This window comes from Anguilla rostrata, chromosome 9 (genome assembly GCF_018555375.3).
Source record: "Anguilla rostrata isolate EN2019 chromosome 9, ASM1855537v3, whole genome shotgun sequence".
Lineage (NCBI taxonomy): Eukaryota > Metazoa > Chordata > Actinopteri > Anguilliformes > Anguillidae > Anguilla > Anguilla rostrata.
The window spans coordinates 28,475,054-28,500,865 of NC_057941.1; the positions used below are offsets into that span (position 1 = coordinate 28,475,054).

The following is a 25,812-nucleotide window of genomic DNA, read 5'->3' on the forward strand; positions in this document are numbered from 1 at the left end:
AAATTTTAAGCCAGCAGAGCCAACATGAACTGGTTTTTATTAACAAAGATTTTCAGAAATCAAGACCTTACAGACCATTGTAATGAAAGTGGCTATATAAAACATATTGAATGCTCCCATGTATCTACAAGTTGAAAAATGTACAATAAAAATAAAAATAAAACATGGGGGGGGGGGAGAGTTGAAGGTTCAGTGACCTTTATCCTGCAAACACTAAACCTTCATTGGACTTCAGCCCCAAGCTTGGAGCTGAACTCAGGCACAGTTTTGAAGGTGGTTCTAGAAAATACAACGATCAGACATTTTTCCAGTTCAGCATTAATTGCCTATTATAATAAATAAAAGCAGTTCTTAGGTAATCAGAACCTGTAATATTTCGGACTGCGGTATAGGTTGAGTTCTTCAGATGTTCACAACGGCTTTAAGAAAGTTCGGAGAGTGTGAAAGGGTTATTTTCAGCCACACTCAATGAAACTGTCACAAATCCTTGTGTTGATCCCTTGTAATATGCAGATCTATGCCCAGTGTCGTTTTGTTCCCTTACTTTCCAAACAGCTCCCCAATTTCACAATGAAGTCCTACAAGCCTATTAAAACCTCTTCCCCTTAAAAACCACAACTGATTGTGTATTTATCTCCCATTGGCTCCATCAAGCTTACTAGTAAACCAGACAGACAACTCCCAGACAAAATCTGCACAGACACAATCAGTAAATGCAGCAAAATAATCACAGATAAAATGCTAAATGGGAGGAAACCTCAATCCAACTGGAGATGTCAAGTACACACATGCTAGGGCAACAGTGATGTGCAGTAGCTGGTTGCAGTATGGGGTAATGGTTAGTGAACTGGGCTTGGCCCCTTGAAAGAGAATTTTGGTTCAATTCCCAGGGGGCACTGTCATTGCAACTCAATGCAAAATACTTAACCCAGGGTTTCTCCTGCATAGTGAATTCTGAGGCGGCCGCTACTATCGAATTTTGTGTCACCTCCACAAAATTCTGACCTGTTAAGAAGTATAATTGCCCTGCCGTCGACGTCCCAAAGAATCAAACAGTCGCTCAGCCAATAGCCAAAAATGTATACGTGAATTCCAACTGGCGACTTTTCCCAAAGCAGTAAAACATTGACACTCGAAAAACAATAAAAAGTATTATACTTTACTAACAATATGTAGTAAATCTGGAGCCAGGAAAAATCCTGTTTACCTGAATAGCTTCAGTAAATATCCCACTATACAAATGGACTGTATGTAAAACCATAAGCTGCTAAATGTTTAAAAACGTGTAATTTGGTGGTGCTATTCCAACTGAGAAATGCATAAATGTTGAACCCACATAGTTACAGAGTATAGCTGTAGTAATTTGCTCAGTCAAGGCCAGTTCGCATTTGCCTTGTGTGGTGGGGAGAAAACAAGGATACATTTGGACAGGTAACTACGAGAAGTTGGGCCTGATTGAGGAAAACCCAATGTTGTAAACATACAACAGAATGAAAGTTACGGAACAAAAATGACTTTCTAAAAGTTTCACTAGAGACTTTGAGGAACTTAATCTTAATCTGAGGAACTTTCACCTACTATTCCAAAAAGAAAGTATATATTTGAAGTATTTTTTATTCACCTGTCCCAGAACTTTAAAGGAAAACTCCAGGCTAAAAAACATCATTAGTAAACATGTAGCAGCGATGTGAAATTAATTTCAGGGTTTATTATCTGATATGTGTAATATATTTTTCATTATCGCTACTTCCAATTTTACAGTTGCGAACCTGTCAGGCTTCTTCCGATGTCACTACAGACGGCATCCCTGCACTGCCTGCAACTATCCGGTTACGGTTCAGGTGTCATTTGGATGAATCTACCCCTTATTGGACACAACGCTAAGCATGCGCCAACAATCCAAAGGCATGCAGGCTAGGCTACTTGGGGGCATTCACAGGGCGTTGTGGAGAACGTGTGTGCTCAGTCAAAATGGCGAGCATTATTTGGCTAAATGGCCTGTTCTCGTCACTATGTTAGATTATGTTATGCTAAGTTATGTCAACCTTCCCTGCATAAATAAAGTTTAATAATTAATAATAATGTGCTTATTCATATTAGATCTGGGTTGGACATTCTTACCTGTTATTAGCCTACTGGTTGAATTCACAATGTCTACAGGAAAAAAAAAAAAGGAAAATAGAACCAGGGTTGCATTTTACATTGCCAATATGCGAATTGCAATTCCTACAATGCAAAAGTGTTTTAGCCTGGAGTTTTCCTCCAAGTTACTCTCACTCAGTCCAGCTTAAAAGACAAACTGAGACAGTGAATATAAATGTAAAATGTATACCATGGACAATGCAAAAAATGTTTAGACAAGAAGACAATTTGGTTTTCCAGAAGGCTTGGGCCAGGTCTACACAACGCCAGTCCTGTTGAGCTGCTTTGTATCCAGGTTTTTGTTCCAACCAATTATTCTGGCTTATTTTCTAAATGGCTGTATGCACTGGTTTTCTCCTATATCAGATAACAGTAAAACATTTTCACCAAGCACTTATGTGCAGACCTCACTGAGTCTGCACTCATCAAGACCCATTTGCATTTCGCACTACAACTAACTGGACAAACCATCTCTGCCTTTTTTCTCATTTCAGTCTCTTCATTCTCCTCTCTGTTTTCTATGATGAGTAAGGTGACAGCACAACTCTTTCAGCACTATTTTGTTCTACCTCTATAATTTGTAGTCCACTCCCAGAGCCCACCCCACCCCATTCCAATTCCAGCTAGGTCAGGGAACCCCTCCAATGGAGTGGGACCTCTGATGGAAGCGGAGCCCCCCACAGTTCCGGAAGGTCTTTCCGCACTGGTTGCAGACATAGGGCTTCTCGCCCGTGTGGATGCGGAAGTGCCTGGTAAGCGCCCACGAGTGGCGGAATCGGGCATTGCAGACAGAGCAGGCGTACGGCCGCTCCCCGGTGTGGATGCGCTGGTGGATCTTCAGGTGCTCCATGCGGTTGAAGTCACGGCCGCACAGGGAGCAGTGGTAGGGGCTGCGGCCTGGTGGAAAGACCTGCCGCTTAGGGTTTTTGGGGGCAGCAGTGGCGGGGGCATGGTTGTGGTGCTGGGCGCGGTGTTTCCGCAGCTCCCCAGCCAGATGGAAAGCCTGGCCACACACCCTGCAGACGTGGTGGTTCCTACTGGAGGCAGCCATCTTGGCATCCCCGTCACTCATCTGGCTGGAGAACGGCTGACCTGCGACTGAGATCCGTGCGGGTTCTCCAGGCTGGTATGGCTTGGAGAATGGCAGAGGCATGCCGCTGGCTGCTGGTGAGAGGACGTCCGGTATCTCTGGATTGAAGATCGTTGAGTCAGCTGTGAAGGCACGCATGAATTGGGGGAAGAACAGTCAAAAAAAATTGTCATCAACTTCCCAACAAATCCATTACTCAATAAATATAATCCCATTTTGACAAAACTACAGACATCGAGGAAACTAACAATGACTGGCATGGGACATGCAATAAATAACCAAGAGATTAACAATTACACTGAGGAGGCTAGAGCAGATTCACGGCTAGAGGCAAAGATACATTTAGGAGTGTGTTTGACATATTTCAGTGGCAGTCTCCTCATTTCACCCTCCTGCTGCTACTCCATTTCATTACTACAGGTAGCCACCACTTACCAGTTACCGGACTACAAGTACTTCCCAGCATGCTCTCAGTCTTCCTCTCTATGTCTCTGTCTGTTTCTCTTTATCTCATTTCAATTTACTTCATTGTCCTTACAGAAATAGATTCATCTTGCCAGGCAATACAGTGTACAGGACACTTCAAATAATCTAATATTACAGAAAATAATAACTATTTAAACTTACACAGAGAGTGGCTGGTGCAGGGAATGAGGGAGTCTGTGCTGCAGTTCTGCAGCTGCAGAGGTTCAGGCCTCCAGTCTTCCAAAAGTCTGGACTGAGCCAGAGAGAGGCTATCTGGACCAATGTCTTCCGCCCCCCCACCAAAGGGCCCAGAGCCAGAGGCACAAGTGAGATCCGGTGACTCCTTTTTCACCTCCAGGGGCTGTTCTACCTCAGATTTAGGACAGACGGCATCAGGTACACTCTGTCCTTCAACAAAAGTCTGGGCGTTGTCCAGTCCTGGAGCTGTTTGTGACTGTGTGCGATTAAACTGCACTCCACCCATCTGGCCAGCCGTGAACAAATTGTGATGGTTTCCATCTGTACCTGCACAAAAATAATGATAAACCAATTGTGCATATTGTTGGGATCACAAGACTTGAAATGTATTGGACACATATTTGAAATGTAAGCTTAACATCTGCATTATTATTTACAACTAAAAATGCAGAATGTAGCATACTTAGGCATATTGGATAAACATTACGTGCAAAACAAACCTGTCGATTCTTGAGGTTCATTTGATTTTGACTCGCCACCTATATTTGAGTTCAGGTCATGGGAACAGACACGTCCATCCTCACGGATTTCGCAAAACGATTTTTTATGGTGTCCATCGACTTCCTCAGCTGCAGTCAAAAACTCATACCTTTCATCCACATTCAATAATGCATCAATTGGCTGTTTTGATTCGATATTCCTTTGCTGTTTTTGTTTTCCAGTGATAGGCTGGCTTTGTAGGCTGTCGATATGGGGTAACGGTGGTAGATGAACCTGTTGAACTCCATCAACAGAGCTAAACTTGCATGCCGCAGCCAGCTGCGCGTTGCTTTCGTCACTGACGCGATCACGCAGGGTGCAAACTTCCAACTCAGCTGCTTGTAAACGCTGCTTGAGTGACTTATTCTCCCGTAATGTTTCATGCATTTGATCACGCACATCCCCCAACGCTTGGCCTACCAGTTTGGTGATCTCGAGCACAGCCATTTCCACAGCCACTCCAAATGCATTGTGTATGGTCGCAGTTAGTTCATCCTGAAATGAAAACGACAGCTCCGAAACTAAAGATGAATTAGCTGGGCTGCCATTCGTTGACATTGCCAAGTTTTTTATTTTACGTTTCTTTTTCCCCGAAACTGCTCTTAATAACTAATTTCATTTGGTGGTACAGACTAACGAACCTTGTATGCCAATGTTATATGCTTGAGATGGGATAACTAATTGAGAAATCCTGGCTAATTTAGCAGTAACTAAGTTGGCTGTGCAATCTGCAATGTATATCCAGGTATTAGCAGGCTCCTAAAGTGAAGTTCGTAATTTTGAATTAATTGGCTAGCGTTCGCTAGCTAACCAGCAACAAAAGTGTACATAGGCTACAGTTCGCTATTGCTTGAAAGAGAGCTTGCTGACCAGTAGCTATGCGCGCTAGCTAGCTAAGTTATACGGAAACAAAAGGTACTCCCTCTTGTCTTCAAAAAGTTTTCGTTTCAAGTTCCCTTTTCCCACTAAAGACGCGTTGCCATAACAAAAACATGTACCAAGCGGGCGAGTAAGCTATACGGAATATTGCAAAAAATAGCACAGCAGGCTTTTTTGTAGCTTTAGCTGACGTTAGATCATTTTCCAACAACGTGGGCCGATTAGTTTGATCCCCTTTCAATTTTCGCTCCGTGCTATTTAAATTTTAACCTGACATCAGCGAAGCGCCATTTGACAAACAGTAACCTCTATCAAAGTCTTAAACCAATAATAGTTAAAACTGTGATTGTATATAGCTATTATTCTGACGTTATGTTTATTTATTCGTATTTGGTATTTCAAAACTCCGGGATGGTTCACAGTTGATCACCAAATTTCAGGTGGACGTTACCTTTAACAAAGATGGTGAGTAAATACAAAGATTGTCCGCTTCAATGTTTTGTAAATACAGACAATTCATTCTAGTAGACTGTAGATTGTAGTCTCGTGGAAAAATCAAAATAGCTGAATGCAAAATTGTGAAATTATCACGTTTTATGTTTTCCCCTCTCCCTGATAACTACCCTGATATACTAACTGTTCTTGTTGTTGTTGATGATGATGATGTTGTTGCTATTTACAGTATTTTTAAACTTTGACCCATTTTGACCCATGGTTTCTCTTCATTTACGAATTATCAACCAAAAGTGGCATTGAATACAACATAAAAACAAAATTGTGTTTTAGTCTACTAGTGGAAAAGTAATTATTCCAACAAGCAACACAATGATACAAGAAGTCAGACTTCAGAAGTACTCTAACCCAAATGAACTACACATGGCTTTATTTCCAAGACCGGCCCACAATATGAAAACCAAGAGTGGAGCTTCACCTGAGATGGAGCTTCTACAAGGAAAAGTGGACTGACATTGGGTCACATTTTAGGCCTACCTGGCATCCAATGTCCAGCACACCAATGCCCAGTCTAAAAAAACGCACCTGCACGTTAACTCGTTAACGTTCATAATTTGGCTTTTTTAGAGTCCATGAATGCCACTCACAAAAGTGTCCGTGTTTATTTCTGTGTTAGTATCACAAGCACTGATTCCATATGATAACGCAGGCTGACGGCGCAACGTGTTGGAATATAAAATAACCGACAGAGGTCACACGTGTGCTGTTCAAGCCACTGGGTAGTGTAAAGTGAAATAAATAATGCAGTCTACCTGTCGAAATGAAATCACACAATTCACACACTAAAATACCAGACCAACATACGCACACAAACACACACCTACGTTGCGTTTATTAATATGCCACATATAGTCCTGCCTGATACATTATGGTAAAATACCGCCTATTAAGTGATAAACTACTATTTTAGAATAACGACGTTTAACATTATGTCGTGGACATTTTTCAATGTAAGAAATGCCTGTTTTAATGTAGCCTAACGGTGTTTGCATCGTAAACAGTTTTCTTTTAAAGAACAAGACTTTTTGTAATGGCGCACAGAACATTTTACTTTATCGTTACCTTTCATATGTGAAAACATGCAGTTTGTAGCCTACTGCATGTATCAGTTACGCTAAAAACGACAAAATATATTGAAAAACAGCTAACCCCTGTTTGTCTCGTAACAACTTCTGTGAATGTCATGTGCGTGACTCAGGATCAACTAATGACTAAACTGCACCTGAAATTCCATGTGCGTACCGTCTTAATGCGCTATTCTCTCTTCCAAATCGCATATGGACATGCGTTGACAGACAGGTAAGGTCAGGAATCGGAGAGTGAGACTGTACCGTGAACGGGATTAAAGTACCCTACTCAAGCAACTAGCTAAATTGCAGTAGCTAGGCAGTTTAGCGCAGACGTCGCTCGCCGCATGTGCACGCCTGTCAGTGTGTGAGCGCAGACGGAAGCTAGCGGAGAAAAACACAACCGCAAAAGAGCATAATACAATTAATTAATTCGGAAAATACTCACATTTAACAATTCTGTCACTCCCTTAAATACACCTATTTAAAAAGCGATGATCCAAGGATGAAAAACAATACATATTAGCAGTAGAACGTATTGAATTGAGGACAGAACCTTAAGAAAAACAAGAATTCAGCCAAGCAATGGAGAACCAGGCAGCGGAGCTGCAATGCTACGAGGATGTTTGCAAAAGCGGTTACCTCCGCAAACAGAAATCTATGCATCGGCGGTACTTCGTTCTGCGCGCGGCCTCGGAACGGGGCCCAGCCCGGCTCGAATACTACGAGACCGAGAAGAAATTCCGCAGCAAGGCGCCCGTCCCGAAAAAAGCCCTCAATCTGGAGACGTGTTTTAACATCAACAAGCGGGCGGATTCTAAGAACAAGCATATGATAGTGCTGTACACACGCGGGGAGAGCTTTGCAATTGCTGCAGATAGCGAAGAGGTCCAGAGCGAATGGTACCAGGCCATGTTGGACCTTCAATTTAAAAGTAAGCCACCAAACCGAGTGTTCCCCTTTTCGGTCTCCAAAAATCTAGCATGCCCGCAGTGATCTATAGGCTACACAATCCATGTTTTTTCGTGCTTGAAAACTGTATGATAGTCAGTACCTTAATTTTGCATGTGCCATTCCTTGTAAGGGTCAGACAATATGGTATGCGTTACGTGTTCTCGTTTTTGGCATGTTTGTGGAAGGGATGCATGCATGCGTTAAAAGGGATGCTGTGTTTGCTTGCAACGTAAACACTGCTGCACGCGCAGTAGCAGAGCCATATTCGCTGACACAATACAAGACATTGTATCTCTCTGTCTCTCTCTTTCCAAACAGCCAATTATGTCTGCACGTTTTTCCGTCCAGTTCCGTGTTTTTTATAACACTGTAGTAAATGGAGTGTCATTATTGCCTTCAGTAAACGTGAAACACGGATGCGAGTGTTTCTTCTTCTGTACATTGGTAGGCTACACGTTGTGTACATTTCGACTGTAAACATGTACAAGTTAAAATGTTTTTCTCTTACCCTATAGCTCTACAGTAGACTTCTTGCTGACTTAAAATACCCCTCTCTCTTCTGCTAATGGACTTGGGAAAAAATCTTATAGGCTACCGATGTTTGCTTATAGTCTGCGCTTTGCGAAAGGTCTGCCTATCCTGCAGTGTGAGGAAAAGACAGAGGGTAGCCTACGCGTGTCAAAAATGCTGTCACTTGAGCAGTTAGATTTTTTTCTTTCTATCTGTTTCTTTTCATTTTCCTTTACCAAAGCAAAGAGGCGTTCATCATATTTTTCATATAGTTATTTTTAAAATAATGTGTGTTTACGTTACATAAAATTTCATCATGTTAACAGTACTAATACATGAAGTAACATAATGGCTCCACAGCGGGCACCCTGTTGGGACTAAATATTATCTAATGTTGATACCCCAAAACAGGGTGGAAGGTTAGAGAAAGTGATAAGTACGACAAAGTATGTTGTATCTGTCAATATGGAGCTTGCTCAAGCTCAAATATTTATTTTTAAATTGTGCCTTCTTGGTCTACTTATAGGGCAAATCTGAGTTTTACAGATAGGCAGATGGGCATTGAGAGAGAGTGTGTGTGTGTGTGTGTGTGCATGTGCATGCTTGTTCACGCTGTACATTGTTTAGCCCAATTTAAAGTCTGACCATCAATATATGTGATGTTAAAGCAATTTCAGTAAGAGAAATGTTTGGAAATATGTTGTCAGCGCAAAAAAAAAAAAAAAAAAATTCAGGGTCTTAATTTTTAATTTCAGCTAAACTCATGCACACAGGTCATCTCTACATCATTGAATAACTGACAGTGGCTGCTTTTCTATTGTATTCAGCTAGCATAGGGGGTTTAAATAAAGTGTCACAAAATTGTTCTCAAAAAATGTCGAAATGGGGAACCCAACGTGCACCTTTTAAGTTGGGCAAACCATGCATGCTCAGCCACAATGTAAATGATAGATATAGGCAATTACCAAATTTTAAAAACAACACTTAATACATTTTACTCACTTCCAAAAGATGCGCTCCTCTCTGTTTTTCTACAATATATTAAATGTGTCCATTAGTACTTCCTTCTTGTTTAGTTATTTTACATTAGTGTGAGCGTTTTCAGTAATTACGCCAGCATTTCTGAATGCCCCTCCATTGTGATGTCAATGCCTGTGTGAAAGACAAGACTAGACTATTGTCCCCAAAGCTGTGGTTGTTCAGGGGTGAAACTTTTTCCCCAGGAGGAATTGAAAGCTTAATACAGAATTTTATTTTCCATTTTCAGTCCAATCCTGAGTAATCTCAGACAGAGGAAGGAATTTATATTGGGGTGTAGAAATTGTGAGCCTGCTCCTTATGCAATGTGATGGCTGCACAAGGAGAGTGATGGAGTGTAGAGTGAAGTACTTGTAATCAGATAATGGCAAGTGGTGCCCACGTACAGTAATGGAATGTTGTTAATTTGTGAGAAGAAAATAAGGAAGACAAGGTGTTATTGGGTAGTGCGTGGGTAGTGCGTTTGAGCTCACACAAACCAGCCAAGGTATGCAAGTGTTGCAAGGGGCAGCGGTTTTTATAATTAACGATTATATGTAGGGATACACTATAATATTTGGGTCATATTGATATCAGCTTATAATGGCTTAAAATCAATTTATGGGCAAGGAGGCTGGTAGGTAGCTCATCCTGTTAAGGGTGCACATTCTGGATTTTTAATTGGGACACTGCTACTGTTACTATCACCATTGGCTATTAGGACAATGCACAAGTCCACTTGTAGATTGGCCTAGGGCTGGGTGGTTTCAGTTGGCAAAGATGACCGCATCCCATGATGCAGCGGCGTCCCTCGCTGGTCGATTGGCCTGCGAGTCTACCTGATGAGTTGCATGTGAAGTGTCTTCCTTGAACTCATGCCTGAACGAGCCCGACTTGTCAACTGCAGTGTGATAAGAAGCTGCAGCTGACATCACACAATTTGGAGGAGAGCACATGCTTGTCTGTGCTCTCCCAAACCAATAGCTGAGATTGGAGAAACGAACATGTATACTATTGGGTATTCCGAATTGGGGACAAAAAGGGGGAAAGCAATAAAAAAATGAAGGATTGCTTGTTTGAAAGGGGAGATAATGTTTTGATAAATGGGATATATGGTAGTGCCAGTCTACTGAGTCAATGTGAATTTGTTATATAGGGGGTTAGAGCGAGGACAGAAAATCCAGATGGGTAAGGCTGTTGGATAAGTTTGTGTGAGACTGGCTGGATTTGGGCTTCATTTATTTATTTTACCAGGCAGGTCAATTAAGATCAAAATCATATTTACTATGATGGTCTGGCAAGAGTCAGTAGAGCTCTTGAGGAGGCGTGAGTAGGGAGGTGGGGGTGGAGTTAATAAAGGGGTTAAATAGAAGAGACAATGTAAAGTAAAATAAGGACAAACAGAATGACAACAGACAATAGAGACAGACAAAAGGCAACCAATAGTCGGATAACATGCATCAAACAAGCAGCATACTATTACAAAATGCAACATTTAGAGATTTTGCCTCTGGCAAAAGTGCCTCTCTTCTTCCAAGTCAAATTTTCCTAGTTTTGATGATCTCCCTGTGTTGTGTTTTTCTGTATTTTTGTCTTAGTTGAGTTTCAGTTCCTAGCGGGTATCCTCCAGGGTACCTTTCAGAACTCTTTTTGCTTTTCTTTGTCCTATTTTTTTTTTGGTGTTTTTGCTGAGTGGCCATTTTTTGTTAGTTCCTTGCAATCCTTTGTGTTTTTAGAGGAACAACAATAGACACTGCTTCTTAACTCATTACATCAAGAAGAGCCCATCAAAAAGGTAGTTCCATGTACCTGACTATGTCTGCTTGCACTGGTCATTTGATGGGCAGTTTAGCCAAAAATGAAGTAAAGCTATTTTTCCACTTACCCAGGCTGAAAGGGCCAAAAATTTATATTTGAAAAATCAACAGCATCATCGCTTTCAAAATGCAGTGACATGGTTACTCACGAGCATCCACAGACCTTGTTATGCACAGTTATATTAAAATCTTTCTACCAAAGTACGTCAAATGTGTATATTAATGCAAAGTCTCGTTACGAAATACATAATTTTTGCATTTGCACGAACTGTGTGGCAAAGCAGTAGTTTCAAATGAATCAGTGTCAGTTTGCGTTAGATGGCAATGAACTGTGGCCAGCAAAACATGATCTTGGAAATTAAAACGCCTTCCAGACATTATGGCTGCATAAAATAAACAAACAAATAAATATATAAATAAACTAGACTAAAGCTAAATAATGGCTATTATGTTTTAAAATGTTCAACTTATTTAGTCTCAAAAGCTCAATTTCAAGTTGCAGCTGCTCACTCCTTTGCCAAGAAGTATTGCTGCAAATTCAAGGACATAGCCTTAATAAATTGGTGGCTGGCTACCATAGTCCTATTGTTATTTTTGTCTGTTATGAATAGGCCGTTTTTACTCTGTCAAAACTTGAAGAACTTGAATAGGCCTAAATACAAGCGTGATATAATTGGCAAATTGTTGTTTTATTGTATTGTTGTTAAATGAATTATTCGGCACTCCAGGCTGAAGCCAATTAATAGTTTACTATCCAAATAGGCCTGTTTGTCATTGTAAATCACAGAAATCACATATCTTAGTCTAAGAGATTTTTAAAATATTTATTTGTTCAGTTGTTTACTCTTTATTTAAAAGGAAAATGTTTCAATCATCTAATGATGCACAATCATGACAGCTTCTTTTGTTTAGAAAATGTAAATTGAAAATTTTTTTCATTTTTTTCTTACCTAATTCATCCTGTTTTACAATGTATATGTATATTTTTGTAATCCATTTTTATGATAATTTAATATTTTAGCGTACGTTTCTGTATATGTCTGCCCCATGGTCGACATGGAATCTCGACCATGCCAGTTTCGAATATTGCCAGCAGCCCCATCAGGTGACACTTCATTAGCTGTAAAGTTGCCTAGGGAGAGGGGGATCGGTCGGCAGGGATGACCGTGTCTCATGACACATCAGCAACCCCTGTTGGTCAATCAGGCAACCACAGTCTAAATTGATAGCAGAGATTGCAGTCATAAAGCATAGGAATATAAATGGGAATTCCACATTGGGAGAAGAAAGAAAAATTTGTTAAAAAAGAAATAGAAAAAGTCTGTGGATCTAAATAAATAACTTCTCCTTTCCACAGGTAAGACGCCCGATGACAGCGGAAGTGGTGGAGAGGTCGGGACTCCCTTCCCAGGCCCTGCATTTAAAGAGGTGTGGCAGGTAAAAGTGTGGCCCAAGGGGCTGGGGCAAGCCAGAAACCTGGTGGGCATCTACAGGCTGTGCCTGACGGACAAGACGGTTAACTTTATCAAGCTGAACTCGGATGTGCCAGCCGTGGTGCTGCAGCTGATGAACGTGCGCCGCTGCGGCCACTCCGAGAACTTCTTCTTTGTGGAGGTGGGCCGCTCAGCTGTGACAGGGCCCGGAGAGTTCTGGATGCAGGTGGAGGACTCGGTGGTGGCACAGCACATGCACGAGACTCTGCTGGAGGCCATGAAGGCTCTCAGCGAGGAGTTTCGGCAGCGTAGCAAGGGGTCTCAGTCAGCGGCAGCCATTGGCGGGGGTACCACTGCCTCCAACCCTATCAGTGTCCCATCTCGACGGCATCACCCGAATCCACCACCCAGCCAGATCGGCTTCTCCCGAAGGCCTCGCACTGACACCCCCGGGCCAACAGGGGGCAACAGCGGCAACACCTCCCCAACACCTCGCCACGGGTTCTCCAGGTCGCGCACCTCCAGCATTGGGGGTAGGGGGGTGGATGAGGGCAGGGTCGCGGCAGGAGGAGCAGTAGGACCCGTTTCCAGCCCCAGCCTTAACGGGTCCTCCTGCTCCACCACCCCAACCCCAACCCCCATGCCCAAGACGACCCGCGCCCCCACCCCTGCCAAAATCCCACTCAGCTTGGTACGCTACACCCCCAACCCCGTCCCATCCCCCGCCCCCAGCCTGTCCTCTAGCTCGGGGCATGGATCAGAGTGTGGGGGGTTTGGTTTTGGGGGTGGATTAGTAGGGGGCATGGCCGTAGCCCCTTTCAGCCGCGCCCCTCAGAGGGTCTCTGTCTCTGGCTCTCCCAGCGACTATGGCTCCTCGGATGAGTATGGTTCCAGCCCAGATCTCCCTGGGGGCTCTGCCTCCAGAGGCCTGGGGTGCCATGCCTTAGGGGGCAGGGCCTCCAACTACATCACCATGGGCCACCAGCAGCATGGAGGGGGCAGAGCTTCGGGGGGAAACACACGCGGCCATGCCCGCAGGGTGCTCCGCCGCTCCTCTACTCGAGAGTGTGAAGCTGAACGCCGGCTACTCAGCAAGAGGGCTTCCCTTCCCCCTATGGCCCTGGGGCGGCTCCATCCTCACAGGAGGAGGGAAGAAGAGGAGGAGGCCGAGGAGGATGAAGACTACACCGTCATGTGCCGGAGTGCCAGCAGGGAGTCCTTCACCTCCCCCAGGGCTGAAGGCAGGAAAGGAGGGGGCGGAGGAGAAGGAGGAGTGGCTGGAGATAACGGCTATATGTCAATGTTGCCAGGGGTTAAATCCCCCTCTGTCTCCATCTCCCTCTCTCTCTCTGTTGCGGTCTCGGACTCCAGCCCCAAACTGGATGACTACATGGCCATGACTCCTAGCAGCAGCGTCTCGCCCCCCCAGCCAATGCGCTCTCTCAGCTCTGAGGGGTATATGTTGATGTCACCCAGCAGCAGTTGCTCCCCAGACCAGCAGGTGGCAGTATGGGGAGGCAGAGGTGGTGCTATAGGAGGAAAGAGGGATAATGGTAATGACTATATGAACATGTCACCCATCGGAGCCCGCTCCGCCAACAGCTCGCCACCACCTAACTCTGAAGGACACCCCCCGCAGGGTCTTACCAAAACTCCCCCCTCCTACTTTTCTTTACCCAGATCTTATAAGCACACCCTGTCTGCAAGGGTTGAGGACAGCCTGGGACGGGGCAAAAGGGCAGGGCTCAATGGCAGTAACAGCTGCAGGGGCGGTGTAGCTGGGGTTGGGGTGGGAGGCAGGGGTGGAATGGGGTTCCCCGGCAGGCAAGACTCCTCCCCCGGGTCCTCGAAAGGACGGCGCCTCTCTGCCTCCTCCTCCTCTTACTCCTCCAGCTCGGCCAGCAGTGAGAGCCTTGAGGACAAACTGACACCGAGGGCACACGGGGTAAGAGTGGGTGTGGGGTTCAGGCCTGGGGAAGCCTGCTGCTCTTCCACAGAGAGAACATCCCAGCAAAGGCACGGTCCAGGGGGGAAGATGCAGAACCAGCAGGGCCAGAAGCAGCAGAGGAGGGGTCACCCTGCAAGCATCTTCGAGGACATGTCCAAAGCCAGCACCCTCCCGAGGGTGCGGGAGAACTCCCTTTCCTCCGTCCCCCAGAACCCTGGGGAGTATGTCAGCATTCGTTTTGGGGGACCTACTGGGGGGAATGGCGGAGGAGCTGGGCATAGGGGGCTCATGGGCCCCATACTGTCATTGCCACGTGGAACCCTGGGGCCCTCTCATCGAGCCGAATCCTGCCTGAGCAGCTTTCAGACCCTCCCCCGGAGCCTTTCTGCACCCCTGGCCCCCTCTGGCAGTGCCGCCTGCTCCACCGAATACATCAACATGGACTTCGGCCACCCTCCCTCGCTCTCGCCCTCTCCCTCGTCCTCGCCATCATCCTCCCACCTCTCCCTGACCCCTGTCACCTTCCCCTCCTTTGGGTCCCTCTCCACCCCACCTGCTGTCGCCCTCAAGACCCGGGAGGAGTCCCACCACACCCCTCGGGAGGCGGAGCCAGGAGACACTCCACGGAGGAAGCCTGGAGGGAACACCCCTGTTGCCGCAGCACCCAATTCACTTGCCGGAGACTACACTGAGATGGCCTTCAGTTTGGACTCGGCCTCCTCTCGCTGTAGCAGTCCCACCCTGCGTCCCTCTGCCATGGAGCTAGGCCTGGACTTCCCGCTGGGGAAGGCAGGAGCCAGTCCTGACCGGACTGGCCCCAGGGTGATCAGGGCAGACCCCCAAGGACGGCGGCGCCACTGCTCCGAATCTTTCCTAACTTCCTCTCCTTTACCCCTCTCCTCCTCCTCCTCCTCCTCCATGTCCCTCTTCCCTGAGCACAACACGCAGGGTGTGGCACACCAGCTCAGGTTTGAGGTGGGGGCATCCACCTGGGGGAGCGGACTGCCCGCTGCCCAGGCTTTGTCTGTGGAGCAAGGCCTGAATTACATCGACCTAGACCTTGCCAGCAAGGAGGGCCGCCGTTCTACTTTGGAAGGCCCTGCTGGCATCCACCACCCTCCCCCACCCCATCTCTTCTCCTCTTTACTTGGAGGGGGGTCTAGTGGAACCCTGGGAGGGGGTTCTGTGGGAGGATGCAGCGTTGGGGCAAATCTGAACACCTATGCCAGCATCGATTTCCTCAAGTCCGAGGAGCTGCGGACAAATCAGAAAAGTAACAAGGATGGACCAGGTAAGGTTTCTGGGATGGGAAAGACATATGGGAAACATTTATTTAGACGTAATGCTTAGTCAATATTTAGTCCAGATATAATATTATGTGGCCATCTACATATGGAACGTAGACAGACTGTTGTTAATGTCACATAAGTATACTTCACGGTAAATTAAATGAAAACATAAATATTTACTAAATAATGTACATACATAATTATAGCACTACACTGTTCCTTCGTAGATGCCTTTTTCTTAATCAGATAACTCAGATTCCCAGGGAATTATGGCATGACTCATCCTAATATTAAGTTAAGTTAATGGCGACATGGCATTGACAGAGCATTGCTGTAAAAGAGCATATGTACTAAGTCAACTTACCCTGTGTAAATAAAGGTTAATAATAAATGTTCTAGTGCATGGATGGGCCTCATGGTCTGGTTTTAGATTTGGACCCTACCAGCACCAGTCCCACAGGGCAACTCATAATTGGCACTAGCATCATCCAGGAAAAGGAGTATTACGGTTGGCCGATATGACTGCGTTTAATTGCACTAGCAACCCCTGCTGATTGATCAGGTGCCCATGGTCTGCCTGTTGATGCGCATCTGTGCAAGCCCGACTTGTAGACTGTGGTATGATTTAAAAGAACGACGTCTGACATGTTTCTGAAGAGAACACATGCTTGTCTCTGTTCTCTCAAATCCATAGCAGAGGTTGCAGCAATTAGTGCTGATGAACACAATTGGGCTTTCCAAATTGGGGAGGGGGGGTGGAGGCATAAAACATGACCTGGCTTGTCAGTCAAATTGAATTATGACTGCTGACGGTGTGCAGCTCCGGAAACCAAGAGACCCATCCAGAGCATAAGTTGCACACCCTTCTCTATGCAAAGCAGTTATACTACAGTCTCTCACTCATGGGAATGTAAAAGGGGAGGCTTTTAAACTGCTTTTTAAACGGCCTTAATCCCCCACCCCCTCCCCCACAACCCCACCCAACTCCCATCTCTGGGTCTGAGAAATGATGACCTCCATTGTAAAGGATCTGTATCAGACTGTAGCTCCACTTGGACATTAGCAGCCAGACCACACTGTGTGTGTGCGTGCGTGCGTGCGTGCGTGCGTGAGTAGTTATAGAACAAAGCCCCATGTGCCTCTGGATTTGGAAGGATTAGATAAGTAAAATCACAAAATCAAGCTCCGGAGCCTTAATAAATCTCATCTCTCTAAGCAAGAAAAAGTAGTATTCACAAATTAATCAGAATAAGAATCAGACTTTATTGGCCAAATATGTTTTTATGCATGTAAGGTATTATATATATATATATATATATATATATATATATATATATATATATATATATATATATATATATATATTAATCAGTTGCTCTCTGTGTAACAGTGAAGACAAAGTGGGGGGAAAAAAAACCCAATAAAATAAGTATATAGTATTAATAAGTAAATAGTATTGTACTTGAGCTTTGGAATATGTACATCATATTGCATGTTGTAGATTATATTGCTTATGTTGGGGACATTAGTCTGTGAAATGTTCACTGTTAAATCAACTCTTACCAGGTAGAAATGATCCCTATTGGACTCATATGTACTCTGTTAGAGCTGAATTAACTGTGTAGGCTTTTTTGTGTCAATTAGTGCTGGATATTTATATTAGGGATATACAGTATATATGCTACTTCCAGTTTTTCCACATAGTTCAATTGATCAGTCCGTTTATGACCATATCACTGAGGTTCTACTGTATTTCCTATGCTAATGAGCCAATTAGCAACTCCAGTTCACTGTTGATTTGTCATTGATAAAATTTATGATTTCTGTCTTAGCAACACGATGTGAATCAACTCTGTTACCTATAATGAACTGATCTCTAAATGAAGTGGTTAGACAGAGAATGGTTGAAACAAAAACCAATGGGTAATTATACAGAGGGGAAAGCATATGGGAGAGGGGTATTTTTGGACTTTTTCTTTTGTCAAAGAGCACCTGGTCTGCTCTGTTTCCTTAGTGATGCTAATGAAGCTGTTGTTTTTTTTCTCCCAGTCTCTTTCTGCTTCTCTTCCTGTCACTTTTTCATTTCTTTTTTAACATCACTGAAACTTTCCTGTTAAGGTACTTGTTGAGTCACAGAAGTGCTGCCGGAGAAGTTCAAAGTTCATGCTAACATCCAATCTCTTTCTCTGCCTTTATCACTCCTTCCATTCATCTCTCGGTATTGCATTGATTAATTTCCTCATCTATCAGTCATATACCATCTTCACCATTCTACCTTTAATTTCTGTTTTCTTTATTATCAGTATGACTTCCTTCTCTTAAACATGGTGTGCTGTGCATGTGTGCATGTACGTGTGTGTGTGCATCTGTGTATATGTTTGCTGTTGTAATAAATTAGCTGGTTCCCATATTCACATGTTACACTGCATTTGTTCCGATAGCAGCTGAGGTAAGGTAGCTTGCTTAAAAAGTGCAAAAGTAGTACGCAGCCTGCAACCTATATCAGTGAAACTCATTGATTCAAGGGATTTTTCAGCAGGACTATAGCCAACTGTGGTAGCCTACCTTGATGCAGTGTTTCTGCTCATGAATTGGAGCCGCACATGATGTTAATTTTAGTTGTACACTGTTGTTTCCTTAACATCAGAACATTCAGTATCCAGCTGTAATGCACTAGTTTGCCTCCCTGTAAGCAAAGGAAAAGCCACGTGTGGCTCTAAGGCCAGTCCCATGGGGTCGGGCTGCTTCATGGAATATTGATGGAAAGAGCTGTTTCTTCTGTGGAAAAGCTACTGGAGACGGCTGAAGGTTGCCGCTTCTTATCCGCGATGACCCTCGATCTGAGGATACAGGTGAGGCAGGTTTGCCGTCTAATTAACATCAGTCACACGGTGCTCCCTTCAGGAGCGACTTAACAGATGGAGAAATTAACTTTGATGAATAAGTGTTCGTAAAAAACACTGACTCATACTAAAATGAAGGAGGGGTGGGTAGTAGGGAAAGGAGGGAGATGGAAAGCCCTCCAAAGTCATTAACACATCCTGCAGACGCTGAAGAGGAGGTGAAGTGCCGCGGGAAGGGGAGGAAGAGCCCCGTGCCGAGCCCTGTGCAGACGGAACGCTTGTGGAGTTCTCTGGCATCAGCTACGCACCATGAAAGTGCAGTGGCATCGATGTAGCGATGCACATAGGAACATCTGGCTGGCGAATGCGGTTCATACAGCATCCCAACCCTTTTATAACAATGACCCCAAGCTGGGTAAGGCACTGTTGGTAGGGCATGGATGGGGCCTATGGTCTGGCATTGAATTCATACTCTGCCAGTGCCAACTGTATCCGGATGCACGATTGGCTGTAGCGTCGCCTTGGGGGGGGTTTCAGTCAGCAGTGATGATGGTGCCTTGTCACCACTGGTTGATTCAGCCACCTGTTGTTCGGACATGAAGCGTCTTCCTTATGAATGTGTGAGCCCTACTAGTGAACTGTGGTGTGCTGAAATGCACTGCTTTGCATCACATGCTCTGGAGGAGAGTGCATGCTTATGTGCACCTTTCCAAATCGGGATGGAACAGGAAAAAGAGAGAAGCATGTTGAGCCCAAAAGTATGGTAAATTAGCATATATCCCAGGTCAGGTTAATGCTTTTTGGGTTTTTTTTGGTACATTGAGCACATTTTGTAGGTGAAGCAAGTAGCGAAACAGTCGATAGTTTCAGTGACTTTGACTTTGGCACTTTTGTGGTTTAACCGTTGTTTATGAAGCAAGAGCCTCTTTGGATCCAAGGTATCTAATCTAAGATGCTCTGACAGGAACCTCTGGCAGGATTCTGGGGCTGACGAGCCACCTGGGTTGTCCTCAGAATCCCTTGTTCCCTCCTGCTCACATTTGTTCCTCTGTCTGTCACAGAGAGTGCTCCCCTGCTGGGCTCTGATCAGAGATGAGTGTTGTCAGGGCGCAAAGGAAACAAAAGTTAAAAATGCAACCCGGGAAAAACCAACCTCCTCGCAGTCCAAACTCAGCCTTTATTTGATATTTTTGTTTGACAAAAATCCTTTGCAGTGTGTAAATAACTGTGTTTAAAAGCAATGCAGGATTCAAGTGTAATTTCAGTTGGAGCAAGATTGAATTCAAGCAGTGATTAACAAATATTTGAAATGTAGCTAATACTGAAATATGCAAACAAGAACTGAAATATCCTAATGAGCATTAAAATACTATATACAAATAAAGAAACAGAAAAAGAAGATATACTAATTGGGGGTTGAGGAGAGGAAAAAAAAGAGCTAGAGAGGGTCAGAGTGGAGAGGCAGAGGTGCAGTCTGTAGAGATGGGTCCGCAGTCTGCATCTGAACATTTTTGCTGTTCTGACAGTTGTTCTGGAACCTGAGCTCGAAGCATCACACTCAAATGAGCGGCAGAAGCTAGTGATGTGAGGGATGGAGTTGGGAAAGAAAATGGGGCACTTATTCTCTGGGCAAAAAAAAGCAATAAAGATAATGGCGAACTGTAAAAACAACATAACGCTCATTGTGGCAGAAACCTGCTTCTAGGAAAGATGGAAATTTGAGTGTGCGGTGCTTGGATTGAGCCTGTGAGTTGGAATGAGAAGGATACGGAGAAGGGATATTGCATTATTCTTCTTACTTTTTTTGGTTTTTGCTCTCTGGTGGTTCAGAGGAAAGAAAGGCACTGCTTCTATCTTTCCTGTAGCAGTGGCATGAATGGCCGTTTTTCATTTGTGTCTCGCAGTGCTATAGCGAGCCTGGCTCTGCTGCGTCCCTCACACAGTGTTCCTGAAAACAACCCTGACCTTAATTACCACACTGATATTACAAAAGGAAATGGGAAAGCTGCAAAGAGAGCGATGCCCCTAAAAAAGAGCTCTATTTATGATTACCTGATTGATTTATCTGTTGATATGTAAGCCGGTTTCTCTATCATAGATTATAGGCAGAAAATTGGGCAGTTGGTGTCCTTTACAAATTTCTGGTCAGTTTTCAGCTGCGGCTTATGTTAAACCGTAAGTCGATGTTAATGTACTTTATTGATCCCTCTACTGTTTGTATTTAGAATCATTTTGGTAAATTGCGGTTGTCTAGGCACTTTACTTGCTGTGTTCTGAATCTAAACGTCTGTGAATCAGTGACGTATCCCTACAACGTTTATAATAAGTGTGGCTGCCCTAGTGACAGGAAATGCACCACTCAGGCAGATTTTTCTGGGATGGGAGATGAATATTTAGATGATTGGCATGTTGTACTTGGCATCAGTTCAGATCAGTATACCATCAAAATTGACTTTAAGGCAAAGTTCCCTTTTTAAATGTTTTGGTTTTTCCTCAGTGCCTCCTTTCTGTTGGCAAAATAGATTGTTTTCTAATTGTTCTCTATCTAAAGACAAATTCAACTTGGCTCATTCTTTGCTATAAGACACTAAACACCACAACCAATCACAGACACATTGCTCCCATCAAATTTGTTGTGATTATACCTTAACCATCGCACAGGATGAGCTGCAATGGATTCATTTCTTTGACAATTTAATGAGCATGGGAAAATTTGCTACATTATGTGTGAAAATTAAAATGTGTGTTTCTTTCCTCGATAAATAAACAAAAATGGGAAGGTGCAAAGAGAGCATTCTGTAACTGTAATGCACATAGGAACCCTTGGCACAGAGTAAAATCCTAAAATCGTAGAGTAATAACCATAATTTCCACATCATGTACATTGCACACCTCGTTAAAAAATAAGAAGATCCAAGCAAGAATATTAACAACACAAAGTGCAGCCATAAATACATTTAAGTATATGTGTATGTATACATAATATCTTTCTCCCCCTTTCTCTCTCATTCACCTTGGCTATTTGCTCTTTGTGTATCTATCTCAATTATCAGTGCCCAGGGTTCATTGTGAGTGTGAAAGCCACTTAACAAGTGTGTTGTGTTTAAAGTGTGTGTGTGTGTGTGTGTGTGTGTGTGTGTGTGCGTGCGTGCGTGCGTGCGTGCGTGCGTGCGTGCGTGTGAATACATTCACCTGTATTCAGTATTATATGCACATAATTCCTTAAATTTCTGAACGCACACGTTTTTGTGCATTTGTATTGACACAGCAATACGGCAAGACTGAAGGGAAAGAAAAACATGCTATTGTAGGACTGAGTCTATGGAACAGAAGATTTTGTTTGGTTTTACACAAAGACACTGTGAATGAGACAAACATACAGTGATCCTCTGGGCACCATTAAATTGATCTGTCCACAAGTGCAGAGATAGAGCAGGAAATGAAAGATTGATTGACTCTGTCCATGTGTTTGTACTCTGGGGTGTAACTTCACGTCCGATAGCTATTAAAAAGATGGAGAGCCTGAGAGACAAGAATGTGAATGTTGCTGAATCTTTTCCAAAGTTCTCATTTGTTTTCTTTATGAAAGGTGGAATTATCACTTCTGTGTGTAAATGACAGACACTCACTGTTAATGTCCAATGCTGAAATTGCAATATTTGCACATAAAGCATCTCTTATTGTTTACCCTTATCTCATGTTAATTCATTGTGTCTCTTGTCTTTGCAGAGTGTGGCACCTGATACGCAACTGGACACGTCTTTGAAGCACTTTCAAAGTTTTATTCTTTCCCTCAGCCACTGAAAGAATATGTGCCAAAAGACTCTCTCCTATTGAGGCCTGCAGCCAATCAGAACAGATTATTAAGACTCACTGCCAACCAGGAGCCAGTGACATTTTTTTCTTGCAACTTGCAAGGGAACTTCAAGAAATATAATTGTAAAATTTGTAATATAATATGATATAGTCAAATTGAGAAATTAAATATTTAAAATGATCAAATATACATATAGCTACATATAACTTTAAAAAAGTGCCTCATATTTTTTGATTGTAGCCATTTTAACAAAGAAAATCATGAAATGGTCAGACGAAATGAAAAAAAACATGAAACTACATTAAGGAGTATTGAAAATTATGATGTTAATAGTAATAATAATGACATTCAGCTGGCCTTACTGTGTTTGTGAACATTTAAAGAGTAGCTTCATGTTGCTTTTTGCTTTGCCACATGCCATAATTGCCCTGATGTGTATGGCTCACCCGTTGTTATGACCTCACCTGCCACTTAAGCTTGCATTTACAATCTCTCTCTTTCTCTTTCTCTCTGTCTCTGTCGCCCTCTCTTTCACAAACACACACACACACACACACACACACAGGACAAAGATACATGTAGGCTCAAAGGTTGAAAGCATACTCATGTTTACATATACTCACGAAGGGCCACAAAGACACACTATGCATGCTATACACATTGAAAGGCAAAGGACAAAAACGCACTTATACTTGCATGTACACACACACAACCAAACACACATCACAAACATATACATGGTGCACATACACTGTGTATATTGATAGGTTCCAAGGACAAGAACAAAGGCACGCTTGCATGTACTCACACAAACATGTGCACACACACACACACAAACACACGCACACATACATGCTGGAACAATCTCCCTCTCTCTATGCCTGAAGATCTATACTTGCTTTATGCATCCCTTGTGATTCATCAGCTAAAACCATGCAAGTGTCTGCCTGTGTTCCCCTGTCTTCAGTGAAGCCGTACACACACCACACACACTCACACAAATGTGAAATGCTGTTTAGCTGGCATCAGATTTTTTGGGATGGATAATTCACTGATTTCTGTGTGTGTGTGCTTGTATGTGTGTTGAACTCTGTTTTACTAGTTTTGCTAAAGAATCTCAGTGCAGATGTATATATTTTTTCCCAGCATTCATTTCATCAGGTGGTTGTACAGTTTTGTTGATCCCCAGATCTGAGTTGAGACAATACAAAAGAACTGCATTATAAACTGGGACTTTTTCCTAAGGCACAGAAATATCTTAACATTCCTTTGCTGGAAATCAGTGCCAAAATACAGACTGTACACATATCGACAACACACACACATGCATGCACAAAGTACATTTCATAAGCTACTATTTTATGATACAGGTATGAAGTCCCTGTGGTTTAGGGCTTTCCGTAACTAAATAAAGATATTAACTTTATATTTCTCCCAGCTAAGACAACTGCAGGAATCAAACTATCAAATCTACTGTTTTACCCCATTTCCTGCACCAAACTGATTGGATGGTTTCAGCCATTGGGAGATTTTGTGTGGATTATAGGGCTGCCCTTCCAAAGCCTGGATCTATTAGATTCCTGTCTGACCAGCACTACCCTTCACTTTGTTCTGATTTGATCAATGGAAAGAAATTGTGAAACATCTTTGTCTGTTTCCACCTGTCTGTGTATCTATTTGGTCTGTTATGTTGATCTATCTTTATTGCCTTAAGAGTTAATTGACAAACAAAAGATACGCAGCAACTGTACAAAGATTTTGCATTCTAGAAGCAGGTGAATTGCGTGTCAAAAAAGATGCTTTATTTTTGAGTTTGGTGAAGTGCAGTTTTGTGTCACGACTGTAGTTTGCTGGCTAAACGGCATAACTAAGTGATGTGGAGACAAAGATTTTACACGAAAACATTGTCTTAAAGTACCCTTGTCAACAATTTTGGAACAAGTGTAGACTTAATCACCTTAACAGAAGTTACTATACAAAAGGCATAATAATAACAATAATAATAATAATGATTTGGAACACGTGTAGACTTAATCACCTTAACAGAAGTTACCATACAAAAGGCATAATAATAATAATAATAATTTGGAACAAGTGTAGACTTAATAATCTAAACAGAAGTTACCATACAAAAGGCAAAATAAGGATAATAAAATTATTATTAATAGTAATAATAATAGTTATTACAATAATAATTTTTATAATAATGGTGATGTGTTATGACATTAACTAAAGGAGAAGGGTGGTCATTTATGCTCTTTATAGATTGCTATATTGTTCTGTGCATTAGGGAGTAGAATTTAAGGGAGGGGAGGGTGTAGGGTTAAAAGAAATGGCTAATGTGTTGTTTCTGTTCATGCCAATTGTTCAAAATGGAAAATCATAAGATCATAAGGGTCCTTGCCTGTGGTGTAGACAGTGTCACTTTGTTGCTTGAAGAAAAAAGAAAACAAAACAACAAGAAGTGTCTGTCTTTTTCAAAGTGTACTAGTAAGCATACCGATGATAAACAATGCAGTTTTTTAAATAAAAACAACAGTGCCAAGTGTTGTTTGTCTTTCTGCAGGAAGTGAGTGTGAAGTGGATTGCGAGTCATTTGCTCATAGGTCAGGTGTGTATTGAATTGTTTCGGGTAAAAAGGCTGCCATTGCATGGGGCAAATTTACTTAAGGTTTTAGCACATGCAAGTAAATAAAAATCATGCACAAACCACTTTCTTGATTGATGAAATTGGTAGAAGTATTGGTTTTGCTAGAGCGAAAACCTTTTTAAATGTTAAATCATTTATTTATTCTGCCTTTAGGTCTTATAAACCCTGCTGCAGTGTATAGACACTGGCACAAAGAAGCAAACACATTACACTGATCTGTCTCACCTCAACACATGAATTCATGATTAATCTCAATATAAAAATAAAAAATATATAAAAATTGGTCTCTCACCATTCAAGACAGAAATTAATGTAATGTAAAGCATGTTCTTGCTAAACGTAATCGTAATCTAAAAAACATTTCTCACATCCAAATATTGGACAAAACATTCTTAAAATGGGAAGAGCTTATTGGAAGCAAACACATTGTTTTTGGATAATTATTTGACATTATTGTTATCAGACCATTGATATAGTTTGTTATATTAATGATGGTTGGCCCAATGTGAACGATTTTACCAGGACCAAGATTAATACCCTACTCTTAAAAAAAATGTGCTATTGGGATTTTTTATCACCACAGTGACTCGTGAGAGTCAAGATTTTAGAATACTGAGAGAAAAAACGTTTCCCCTGAAAG

At 42.8% G+C, this 25,812-nt stretch overlaps 2 protein-coding genes across 5 annotated transcripts; one reads left to right on the forward strand and one right to left on the reverse strand.

The window, feature by feature from the left end:
• Positions 1-7,481, reverse strand: si:ch211-284e13.5 (uncharacterized protein LOC793850 homolog). Of its 2 annotated transcripts, none has more exons than XM_064351571.1 (3): positions 7,343-7,481; positions 3,860-4,222; positions 1-3,354 (listed from the first exon to the last, which is right to left on the reverse strand). In XM_064351571.1, exons 2-3 carry the CDS (start codon positions 4,179-4,181, stop codon positions 2,771-2,773), a joined length of 906 nt encoding a protein of 301 aa, XP_064207641.1. In that variant the 5' UTR covers positions 4,182-4,222; positions 7,343-7,481; the 3' UTR covers positions 1-2,770. The 2 variants fall into 2 exon arrangements, with proteins under 2 accessions (XP_064207641.1, XP_064207640.1); XM_064351570.1 differs by lacking the exon at positions 7,343-7,481 and adding an exon at positions 4,396-4,993.
• On the forward strand, positions 5,640-25,067 carry LOC135263482 (insulin receptor substrate 1-B-like). Of its 3 annotated transcripts, none has more exons than XM_064351568.1 (3): positions 5,640-5,779; positions 12,550-15,864; positions 22,435-25,067. In XM_064351568.1, the coding sequence occupies exons 2-3, from the start codon at positions 12,759-12,761 to the stop codon at positions 22,446-22,448; spliced, it is 3,120 nt and encodes a 1,039-aa protein (XP_064207638.1). In that variant the 5' UTR covers positions 5,640-5,779; positions 12,550-12,758; the 3' UTR covers positions 22,449-25,067. The 3 variants fall into 3 exon arrangements, with proteins under 3 accessions (XP_064207638.1, XP_064207639.1, XP_064207636.1); XM_064351569.1 differs by lacking the exon at positions 5,640-5,779 and adding an exon at positions 6,852-7,126; XM_064351566.1 differs by lacking the exon at positions 5,640-5,779 and adding an exon at positions 7,480-7,828.
• Positions 25,068-25,812: the final 745 nt, after the last annotated feature.

Bases quoted from the DNA above. Each gene is read 5' to 3' on its own strand.
- si:ch211-284e13.5 (XM_064351570.1), bottom strand. From the start codon at position 4,993: ATGTCAACGAATGGCAGCCCAGCTAATTCATCTTTAGTTTCGGAGCTG. The intron at 4,223-4,395 runs GTTTGTTTTGCA...ATTTTTGTGCAG, and splicing joins TGAACCTCAAGAATCGACAG to GTACAGATGGAAACCATCAC. The intron at 3,355-3,859 runs GTAAGTTTAAAT...GTGCCTTCACAG, and splicing joins CTGCACCAGCCACTCTCTGT to CTGACTCAACGATCTTCAAT.
- LOC135263482 (XM_064351566.1), top strand. From the start codon at position 7,480: ATGGAGAACCAGGCAGCGGAGCTGCAATGCTACGAGGATGTTTGCAAA. The intron at 7,829-12,549 runs GTAAGCCACCAA...TCCTTTCCACAG, and splicing joins GTTGGACCTTCAATTTAAAA to GTAAGACGCCCGATGACAGC.